General features: G+C 45.2%; 1 protein-coding gene across 4 annotated transcripts; it reads left to right on the top strand.

Annotated features, from left to right (window-relative positions):
• The first annotated feature begins 7,735 nt into the window (after positions 1 to 7,735).
• Positions 7,736 to 10,758, top strand: LOC100274521 (ACT domain-containing protein ACR9). 4 transcript variants are annotated; one of them, XM_008656428.3, is made up of 6 exons: positions 7,736 to 8,361; positions 8,708 to 8,935; positions 9,053 to 9,158; positions 9,242 to 9,590; positions 9,713 to 10,021; positions 10,103 to 10,758. In XM_008656428.3, exons 1-6 carry the CDS (start codon positions 7,956 to 7,958, stop codon positions 10,256 to 10,258), a joined length of 1,554 nt encoding a protein of 517 aa, XP_008654650.1. In that variant the 5' UTR covers positions 7,736 to 7,955; the 3' UTR covers positions 10,259 to 10,758. The 4 variants fall into 4 exon arrangements, with proteins under 4 accessions (XP_008654650.1, XP_008654649.1, XP_008654648.1 ...); NM_001317057.1 differs by having other exon boundaries at positions 7,905 to 8,361; positions 8,711 to 8,935; positions 10,103 to 10,686; XM_008656427.3 differs by having other exon boundaries at positions 8,711 to 8,935; positions 9,713 to 10,758.
• The last annotated feature ends 889 nt before the right edge of the window (positions 10,759 to 11,647 follow it).

Genomic DNA, 11,647 nt, shown 5'->3' with positions numbered 1-11,647 from the left:
TGACTGGTATGACAATTTCCATCATGGGAATTTTGTTTTTGATGATGCTTCTCCCCTGTCCGCTGAGCTGCAGGCTACACCTTGGCCTCCGTCTTACAAGCCGCCTCAGCTCCCTGTATTTGATGGCCACTCAGACCCGAAGCAGTTTTTGATGAGCTACGAAGCAACAGTGTCTTCGTACGGTGGCAATGCTTCAGTCATGGCCAAATCTTTTGTTATGGCTGTCAGAAGTGTTGCTCAAACCTGGTATTCCTCCCTTCGACCAGGAACGATCACTTCATGGCAGAAGCTGAAGGACTTGTTGTTAACTAGCTTTCAAGGGTTTCAGACGAAGCCGGTCACTGCTCAGGCTCTCTTCCAATGTACCCAGGACCATGAAGAGTACCTTCAGGCATATGTCCGAAGGTTTCTACGATTGAGGGCACAAGCGCTAACAGTGCCCAATGAGATTGTCATTGAGGCTATGATCAAAGGGCTTCGGCCAGGGCCGTCAGCACAGTATTTTGCCAGGAAGCCACCACAAACACTGGAAAAGCTGCTCCAGAAGATGGACGAATACATTCGAGCCGACAATGACTTTCGTCAAAGAAGGGAGGAGGCTTTCAGGTTTTCTGAAATGACCAGGGGCTTCGGAGGGAGGTTCTACCCGAGGCATGTGAGATCAATTCACAATTCTACACAAAATGATGACAGAGGAAGCCAACAGCAAAGGCCACAATGCTCCTCACAGGCTTCTGGACAACAGCAAAACTCCTTCCGACCACCAGCTCTAAGAGGCAGAGGCGCCAGGGGCTTCGGAGGAAGATTTGGCGATCAACCGAGAAGAATCTTTTGCTTATTCTGTGGTGAGAACAAAGGCCATACTACCAGGATGTGCCATGTTACTATTCAGAAGCAAAAGGAAATAGCTGAAGCAGCAGCACAGCAAGCTCAGCCGAAGCAGGTCATGCATACAGCTTCGTATCATTCGCCCTACATCCCAGAATATGTGGGCAACCATCCTGCAGTCTCTGCTGCTTCGGCGAGTCAGCCTCAAGCTTCCTGGCAACAGCCTCCGCCTCCACCTCCGTTGCAACAAGGCCAGCAGCCAGAAGGGAGCCAATATGCTCCGCATCAAAGGGACTTCAGAGAACAGTCCGAAGCTCGCACGGTCAACAGCACTGTGCCAGAGTCAAAGCACATCTATTGACAAATATCCTACCTTAATAAGCAATCTTTTCATTCAGTTTTATTTTCTGTAATAAAGGACATTGTTTAGGTTACATGTAATTAGTTTCGTTCATTCCTACAAGAGAAATATGTTTTCTTCACAGGCTTGTGATAATAAAAAGGACCTTCGGACTATCGAAAGTTCTTCGAAGCAACAAAAAGTCGTTCTAAGGAACGCAGTGTAAGTTTGACGAAGTCACAAAAGTCGTTCCGAAGGGAGCGCAGTGTAAGTTTTCTGCTCCAAAGTCGTTCCAAAAGGAATGCAGAGCATACAGCGAAAAGTCAACGCTGATACCGCCTAAGTAAAAGTCGAAGAAGCTCCAAAGACGTTCCTAAGGGAATGCAGAGCTTACAGCGAAAAGTCAACGCTGATTCCGCCTAAGTAAAAGGCGAAGAAGCTCCAAAGACGTTCCTAAGGGAATGCAGAGCTTATAGCGAAAAGTCAACGCTGATTTACAAAAAGATTATGTGTTTTATCGCGCAGATATGTGTGTATCTTCGGAACATCACCTTACATAGCATAACATCATCACATCATCTTTGCATAACATAAGCATCATACATCATACTGCATGTGGCATAAGAAAGAAGTATGATACCAATCTTCGGGAAAACGCTTTGAAAAAGGGGCAAATCATGCCGTCACAAGGAGAAACAATATTGATCTCTCAAGTATAGCCTTGAAGCATGTTTCTACGAAGCTTCAACACTCTTTCAGGATACTTCGGATATTGTTGTGATAAATGGTAATTCTTCTTCACGAAGCATGAAAAGAAGGGAAGATGTTTTTTCGCCAAAGACTCAAAAACGGTACGTGTGTAAAGTTTCATGCATCGTAAAGAATTGAGTAGCAAAAATAGATATATTACATTCGGGGTTACAAAATGTTACACTATATTACATTTCAGAAGTTTTTTACAAAAATGTTTAATCCTCTCTCAAAACGACTTCTGCAGCCTCATTCAGGAGCCGATTGACGACTTCGTCCATAATATCTTCGGCCATCTTTTTAATTTCGTCGTCCCCCTTCGGCTGGGGGTCCGAAGGCGCTTTAGTCGGATCTGAAGCAGGACACGGCTACATTGCTATTACAAATCGTAAACAAATCTTAAAGCCTAAGATTGCAACACGATAAAAACTACTAGTTAATACCTAATTGACCTTCGGCCTCTGCGCTCTTTTTAGCAGCCTCAGCTACTTCTCTAGCATCGTGAATGCCCTTTTCACTTCTTCGAATAATTTCTCCGGCCATCTCTCGGCCACCATTATCCCAGATATCAGTAAAAAACTTTCCACCAATTATGCTAGCTTCGGCCGAAGGATCTTTTGTATCTTCAAAGGACAAAGCAGCTTCGGACTGTGCCAAAATTTTTATGTGTTCACAGCCCTTTTTCTCTAAGATGGTGGCAATCCCTCTGGCGCCAGAGAAGGCACATATATCTCCTCGGCTACTTAAAATTTCTTCGAAAGCTTCAGCTTCGTGGCCAATCCATTCAATAACACCTTCGGGATTGCCTCTCGAAAAGTTTTCCTCACTTGAGAACGCGCCAACCTTGGCGAAGCTAGCCTTTAATTTCTTAACACAATCTATAGACTTGTTGTAGCATCGCTTTTTGGACGAACGAAGCTCTTCAACAGTCACTTCTAGGTGATCCGCCCATTGGTCGCTGAGTTCACGTTTTGTTTCTTCAAGAATGCGCTCTTCCTTGGCTCTGGCCAGTTGCTTCCGAAGGTCTTCAATTTCGCGTTTCTGAACTTCAGCTTGACTTTTAAAAGCAGCTTCGTCTTCCTTTATCTTATTTATCAATGAGTATAATATTTTATCTTTTTCGAGACCTTCGTTCCTCAGTTCAATTACTTCAGAACGAAGGTTGCTCAGGGCTATAGTACACCCTTCGTCCTCAGCATCTTTCTGCGCCCTGAGGGCATTGCTGAGTATCAGGCCCTGCAAAGAAGAGTATGTTTGTATCCTTAGATTTAAACAAATGAAAAATTTTGAAAAAATACAAGAATTTCATTTCTCGCACCTTTAAGCTATTGTAAGCTAGGCTGTCAGCCAGATCATTCTTTGACAGCACCGAAAGTCCGTCTTCTAAAGTTGGAAATCCGAAGCTCCTGCTCATCTCCCGACAGACAGAAATTTCCTTGCTGTCGGGGAGACAATACAAGAAGTCTTCTTCTCCACTGCCATTGAATATTAATGCCCCCTTTGGATATTTCAGTCTTTGGGCATAGTGCTGGGCCTCTTGTTCTTCTTTTTCTGATAGTTTTTTCCCCGAAGCATGACGAATAATATAGTCACGAATTTTGGAGGATGCTTCGGGGGCAATAACACCGGTTTCTTCAGCAAATGTTGGCTTTGTTATTTTTTCTGCCTCACTTTCCAAGGGTTTTATCTTTGCGGGCTCTGAAGGCCCAGCTTCGGTTTCAGTCTCTTGACTTGGAGCTTTAGAATCAGAAATTTCAGTTGTTTCGGGAGTAGCAGCAGCCTTCTTCGGAGGTGTGCTTGACGATTTAATCGTTTCCAGTACATCTAACACATTCGCCATTCTCTTTCTTTTCGGAGTTACGGCTGGCACTTTTTCATTTTTTGCCCTCCCAATGCTTGCTGCAGGATTCAAAACTTCTGATGTTTTGGAACTCCCAGTTACTTCCTTTACCTCTTCCATTTTTTCTGTGGATGGCGCTTCGGCCTTCTCTTTCGTTTCTGATATCAAAATCTTTGATTGCTCCAATTTTGTCTCTGTTGGCACTTTGGCCGCTTCTGCGACTTCTGGCAGCAAAGTTGGCTCGGTTGGTTTTTCAGCTTCGGTGGCCGAAGGAATTTCTCCAGTAAACTCAGGCACCGAAGCTGGTTCAATATAGCGCGGCCGATGTGTGAGAACCTTTATTTTCTTTCTTTTTGGTTCTGGCTCGTCAAAAGCAATTGTAGCTTCTTCTTTTGCAGAGGTTGTGTTTTTTCTCTTCTGCCTTTGAATGGGATAGCAATAGTCAGGGTAGACAAACCCGATTGCATCGAATACCCGATTCAGCCTCTTCTTCTTTCGGCCTCCGAAGGCTGCCGACATTGCAGTATCTTTGGCCTTCGAATAAGCCCCAAGCAGTTCATCACTTAAATTTTCAATACTTTTTAACCAGTCGTCATCTGGCTCGACGAATTTATCTCCAAATTTAAAAGTGTACTTTAACCTGATAAGACCACCTTCGTCGGCCTCTTTTACGGTTTCTTGAGGCATTTCCCATTTCTCCGCAAGTGGCCATACCCTGAAGGCAATATGTTCTTGAACTAAATCTCTTGTTCCAATGAAAGAGCACACTGCGCCGAAGGCCCTCTGGCATTCTTCGGCAGCTTCATTCATTTCAACCTTCGGCCTCCGAAGGCCGAAGCTTTGCCAAATAGGGTGCATAATTATGCCTTCGATATCTTCTCGCGCGCTCAGGTCATTTTTCACATAGAACCATTCTGTCATCCAGTCTCCGGGCCATCTTTTCCGAAAGGTCGGCACGGGGCAGCTTGACCCAGACCGAGAAACAAAACTGTAGCAGCCAAAATTGTTGTGATACTGTTCCTTACCCCAAGGTTTTGTTTCATATGATAATTCATGTATATTGCAGAAGCTTTTTGCGTCAGGCTTCAGACCTTGGCTTCTCACGGCCCACACGAAGACATTCAGTTTTATAATTGCCTCGGGCGTAAGTTGGTGGAGATAAACTTCGAATATTTTCAGTACCTCCACAACGAAGCTGCTCAAAGGAAATCGCAGTCCAGCTTTCAGAAAGCTTCGGTACACTACGACTTCATTCTCTTCAGGGTGTGGGCAAGTTTTTTCGCCTTCATCGGCCCTCACAATGGACAAATCCCGGAATTACCTTCCTCTCATGTTGACAAGATGATTCTTTTTGATAGTTGATTTACCATAAACTGAATGGCTTGGTCGCCATGGACGATCTTCGGAGTCCTCGCCACCACTGTCCACATCATAGCTGTCACTGTCACCAGTATCTTCGGACAAACCTTCCAGAATCTCCTTAGTAATCTTTTCTGTATTGGTCTTTGACATCGCTATAAGAAACCCCAGGTTTTTCTCTTCGTCAAGGCTCAGCTTCATCTCAGCAATAGCCTTCTTATCTTCAGACATCTTCGGAGACGCTAAAAAAACTATTTTCAAGGCCGAAGCTTCAAAGCTAAAAGCTTAGCAAATCACAGTGCACAAGAGCTAAAAATTGAGTGAGCAGGAGTGGTTCGCCAGGAAGCGTGCAAAATGAGTTTGCGGTATGGTCGTATTTATACGCTTGGTGTGTTGAAAGCTGAAAGACCCCACTTGTCATTGAATGTTGCTATTCTAGCAAAGGGAAGGTGTTTTTTCGGACCTTCGGCGTAAAGCCTTCGTCCATATCGCAATCTAAATTTATTATTTCAAACAAATTAAAATTGCGAGGGGCTACTGTTGGGGACCTTCGGCGTCCGAAGGTCCTCAAAAACAGGATTTAACAGTATTTCTGTAGTACAATGTGTGAACAGGTACCTTCGGACTAAAGTTGGCATTGCAGTAGACCGGAATAATACGAAGGTTGATACAGAGCCGAAGGTGCGAGCAGGAAAGCTTCGGCGTAATAGCAAAGAGTGGAACCGACTTAAAGATGAAAAGGCTATTCAGACCTCAATAGACTACTATAGAGTTATTATCAAATGTAAAGGGCATGAATGTAATTTTGTAAGGGCTGTGTCCCGTATCTATAAATAGGTGAACAGTATCCCCGTACTGTTCACGCTGACTTGGCATTCGCTGTTTGCGTCACGCTTGTACTGTCATTTCCTTCTGATTGAAGGTACGCTTGTAGTTCAATAATATTTTTGTTTATGCTCAATAATAATAAATAATTGTTCACGTTTTCTTTTACATTCTTTATATTTCACCCTCCGTCGTTGTTTGATGAATTGATGAAGGTATGACCTTCATCACCTTCGTCCGCAGGTCATTATATCCTAAGGGAAATAATGCTTCGGAGGACGAAGGATATTAACGATTAATATTTTCTATGTTGCCTTGTTCTTAACTCTTAGCATTTGAGAACAAGTCTCCAACAACATGCATAGACATAGTGCGTAGAATAAATTTCTAATAATAATGACAAGGTACCACTCTTGTGTACTCTTATTGGATAGTCAAACAAATGCACCGATCAACGACAAAAAAATATGCATATAAGGTCCACTATAACACACATTTACATGTACAATAGGCTAAAATTTCTAATAAAAGTAGCTGACCACTCGTATGTGAATTGAGGTTCTGGTTTACACATCTAGTTTGGCTTGACTCGACTCAACTCATTTCAATTTTGTCACGAGCTAAACTTGGTTTGTTAACGAGTTAACTCTTTAGCTCGAATGAGCACCATTTGTTAAAAAAAACCCGCACTTGCGTTGGATGAACTAATTCGTGATGAATTTTGTTAACTTGATGTTAGATTGATATGGTATTTGAAATTGTGAGTATTATTGCTCATTTCTAATGTTAATTTGGTCTAGAATTAAATAGTAATTGATTATATTGTTATATATATATATATATATATATATATATATATATATATTGTTTTTTGATTGTGACTCGCGAGCTAAACGAGGCAGCTCGAGCTTGCAAACGAGTCGAGACGAGCTGATTCTCTGGCTCGGTTCCTTAACGAATCTAGCTAAGCCAGCTCTTTACTTTAACAAGCCAGCTTGAGCTCGGTCGAGCCGAGCCAAACTGGCTCAATATCCAACCCTACATCTAGTCATATATACCTAACTAAGCAATTAATCGATGTCCGTCTTAACCAAGTGATTAAAATCTAGTAGGGACTTCTCTTAGAGCATCTCCAAAGAACTCTCTATTTTTTACTATATATTTATCTCCTCGTAAAGATCAGATTCTATATATAGCATTTCACTCCAACGGACTTTTAAACTGGCAAGTTAGTTTGGCTAGTCAAGTTTGGTTAATGAGGGGGTCAATTTAGAGAGCCGGATAGTTTGACGAGTTGGATGACTGATCCGTTAGAGAGTTATTTTGCTATTAAATAGTCAAAATTTAACTTAACTAGCCATTTGACTGTTTTTTTAGATACTCTTTTTATCTTCTACCTTTCTAGCTATTTATTTCAAACGTTCATGGATACCAAGAATGGTAGCAATTTGCTACAGAAACATGTAAGTATGTCAGCTATATAAAGATACATGCTGTTATGGTTCATGCTGATAAGGGTACTTGACCTTTTATATGCGGACTACTGATGTTGTACTACATCTTTAATTAAGTCTTTATAAAGATTTCGGACGAAATTTCAGCCGATTTTTGTGGATTTAGTATTCCCGAGGATTGATGAAAATTGCTTTTTAGGTTATGTTATACCTCTATAGCTAATAGTTAGCTTCTAAAATTACTTATAGAGATTCTAAATATTCTCAGCTGTTTGTACTCAGTAATTTAGCTAATAATTTATTAGTTAGCTAACTATTAACTCTATGGTTAAAACAAGACCTTAATGTCGAAATTTAAAAGCTTGGACAGGAGAGGATCACCGAGATATGAAGAGGAAAGAAGAGTTTGATATGTCCTCCCTCTCCAACCACAAACCCTCGTGGCCGCAGCTGTTTCTGTTTCTATTCTCACGTCACGCGCAGGCTGCGGGCAAGCAATGGCAGGTGGGCCCTGTCGCGCTGGCCGATCCAGCGCTGACTCAGCCCCCGCACCGCATACATGAGAGATGAGAAGCCGCCACCCGCCGCTGCGGCTGCGGCGCCCGCGCCACCACGAGTGACCCATCGTGCTCGGATCGTACGGCCTCAACCGCAAAATCCAGTATTTAAGCGCTGCGGAACACTCGTCGAGAGGAGAGGACAGAGCAGAGGACCACCACCGGACCGGGCTGGAGCTGGAGGCGTGGCGGCGCCGGCGCGTCCATCAGGAGGAGAAGGGGCAGGGATGGTGCTGGGCGGCGGCATGGCGGCAGCGGCCGTAGGCGGGGACGACGCCGTCGTCATGCAGCTGGGCGGCGCCGAGGGCGAGGAGACCGTCGTCACCGTCAACTGCCCCGACCAGACAGGCCTGGGCTGCGACCTCTGCCGCACCATCCTCGAGTTCGGCCTCCGCATCACCCGCGCCGGTACGTCTCCGCTCCCCATCGGCCAAATCCATCGCTTCTTCTCCTCCTTTCCAGATTTATTTTTTCATCGTTATCTGTCTGCTTCTTCTGCTCTTCCTACAACGGAAAGCCTTTCCCCTTTTTTCTATACTGCCGAAGTTGCCAGCCACCACCAATCTTGCTACAGTTCATGTCGTCTCCTTAATAAACTCTTTTACGCATCATTGCCTGTTCCTAATCATAAACAACTGTGGAGTCCAGAATTCTGCGAACCTGGAACCATTTGACCCTTCGTTCGTTCATTCATCGTTGTCGTCGCCTAAAATTCGATTCGGTTCCTTTTTCGTGTGTGGTTGGTTGGTTCTAGCAGACGTGTCCACGGACGGCCACTGGTGCTTCGTGGTGTTCTGGGTCGTGCCCCGCTCCTCGTCCATCAAGGTCCGGTGGGCGAGCCTCAAGAACCGGCTCATGTCCATGTGCCCTTCCTCCTACTCCATCCCCTTCTTCTACCGGGACGTGAGCCAGCCAGAGCCAGGCCCCTTGCAGTTCTACCTCCTCAAGCTCATGTCGCCGGACCGCAAAGGATTGCTGCATGGTAACTATCTATGTCCTCATTCATCCATGCTGCATCAAGTGTTTAAAAAGCTTCTCTCTGAACGATATTGGACGGAAGAGTACTGACTGGAGAGTGCCGTGTCCGTGTCATCTGCAGATGTGACGCACATACTATCGGATCTGGAGCTCATAATCCACAGGGTGAAGGTGTCGACCACACCGGACGGAAGAGTTGTGGACCTCTTCTTTATCACTGATGGCATGTAAGCGAGCAACCATTTGGTATCTGTTCTGTTCTTCCCCGAGGCATTAGCTATAGCTTCACAAATATGACTGCTCTGTGAAGGGAACTGCTGCACAGAAAGGAGAGGCAAGAGGAGACCTGCTCGGCGCTAACTGCAACCCTGGGCCCTTCCATCAGCTGCGAGGTCGTACCAGCAGAAGGGTTCCAGCAGGGGTTCTCTTCCCTCCCGCCGGAGATCGCCGAGGAACTGTTCAGGGCGGAGCTAGCTGACACTGACAGCGAGGTGTGCTCGAGCCCGCTCAGCGCGGAGCTGAGGAAGGTCCGGACGACGGCCACTGTCAACTTCGACAACTCCCTGAGCCCCGCGCACACGCTGGTTCAGATCGTCTGCGCTGACCAGAAGGGGCTCATTTACGATATCTTGAGGACGATGAAGGACTGCAACATCCAGGTATCTCATCTGGCTGGAGCATCGCTGTACTTGTTTATATATATAAATAGTTCGGATCAAATGATCTGTACATAATATTATTATCTTATTATTATTCCATGCTTTTTGGTGCGCCGTTTCAGATATTTTATGGCCGGTTCAGATCAGACAAGAAAGGGTCAGCCAGCAAAGGTTCATCAGGTTGCCGTGAGGTGGATCTTTTCGTGAAGCAAGTAGACGGGAAGAAGGTGACTGATCCTGCGAAACAGGACGCGCTGCGGTCACGCCTGAGGTCCGAGACGCTCCATCCGCTCAGGGTCATGGTCGTCGGCCGTGGACCCGACACGGAGCTCCTCGTCGCCAACCCGGTCGAGGCCTCCGGGAAGGGACGGCCGCGCGTGTTCTACGACGCCACTCTTGCTCTGAAGGCGCTTGGGATCTGCATCTTCTCTGTAAGAACTGCTTCTTTTGTTTGTTCCATTTCAGGCTTAGTATTTCACTCCATTGGGTCTTCTTCTTTTGCTCCGTTTCAGGCTGAGATCGGGAGGCAAGCGGCGTCCGAGCGCCACTGGGAGGTGTACAGGTTCCTCCTGGATGACAGCAAGGAGTTCCCCTTGGCAAGCAGCCTCGCTAACAGGAACTGTGTCGTCGATAGGGCGAGGAAGACGCTGATGGGATGCTACAACTGAGACTTGGGTGGGTGTCGATCTGTATCTGTCTGCAAGAATCCAACGAAGCAGTGCAAGTGCAATGCAAGGCTTCCCCCATCCACAGATGCATTTGCATGCTATGCTGCTTCCTGGAGTTGTGCACGGGGATGGTTTGAAACCAGAGTTGTGGACAGCACAGACTGGAATGAATGAACATCTTGCTGCCATGGATCCATTGTCTACGGAAAAAGGAGCATGCTTGGTGTGGAGGTGCGATGCAATGGCGGGAGCTTTTTTTTTTTGATAATGGAAGAAACATGTTCCAGCCTTTTGCATCATATCAAGGATGCATATGGCTTCATAGCATATTCAACCTGACAAAAGCAGCAACAAGTAGCAATGAAGCACATGGTTCTCATGAACAATAATAAGAAACTAAGAGGCCTCAATCCTAGCATTGCATCGCCATCCATGTATTGTAAAAATGTTCATTGCCACCACTTCCAATGCGTGACAAATATCTTTGATATCTTGGTGTATCTCCTCTCTCCTTTCCTTTCTTTTGCAGCAGTCTCCAGAATCTAAGCCACTAAGACCCCTTGAAAATAACATGCATATAATTGAAGGTGCCATTAAATACAATATCATTGTGGCTTAGCCAGATTAACCAAAACATGGCAGCTACCCCTATTACAATGATTGAGCTTTTGTTTGTTCAGGGATGCTGACACAGATACATGGAGGAGCCGGCCTGTTGTATAGCTTATTTTAGTGGAACAACTGCTGCCTCACCATCTTGCCTTCCCCTTGTCGTTGTTCTCCTCATGTAAGCGCAGTTTGTAAGGATGCATGTGTTGGAGTTGGAAAGTGATCCGATGGCGGATGCTACTACTGCTCCCTATACAGTGAGTACAGCTTGGTTGTTCAAAGAAGATACTGATGCCCGGACAAGCACCACCCGCTGCATTATTGGTGAGCGCGCACAGGCACAGCACCCCGCCTCTGCACTGCACATCCCAGTGTGTCTGTCGTTTTTGTTCCATCTCGCTTGCATTGCACATGGGTGGTGAGTGAGTGAGTGAATAAACGCACTAGGGGCCGGGCAGGGGCGAAGCCAGGATCCGAAGACAGAGAGGGTAGACTTAGCCTCCAAGCGACCAAATCAGTAACGACACAATATAAAAATGACAAGGAAACCAAACACAATGTATATATTGATATATAATCTTCATTAAAAAACAGTATAATGAAACATCTATTTTGTCAAACAAAATAAAATTACATCTCAGTTATTTTGAATTTAGCTCTACGTGTATTAGCTAGATCATAGGCCTTGATAATACCATCAGAACAAATCATTGCCGCTAATTCCCTTTCAATATAAACGACCAGATAATCCCGTAAATAGGCATCTCCCATTTTTCTTCG

The sequence above is a fragment of the Zea mays genome, chromosome 8 (assembly GCF_902167145.1).
Source record: "Zea mays cultivar B73 chromosome 8, Zm-B73-REFERENCE-NAM-5.0, whole genome shotgun sequence".
NCBI lineage: Eukaryota > Viridiplantae > Streptophyta > Magnoliopsida > Poales > Poaceae > Zea > Zea mays.
The sequence above is the reverse complement of the archived record's forward strand: the minus strand, read 5'-3'. Positions and strand labels throughout refer to the sequence as shown.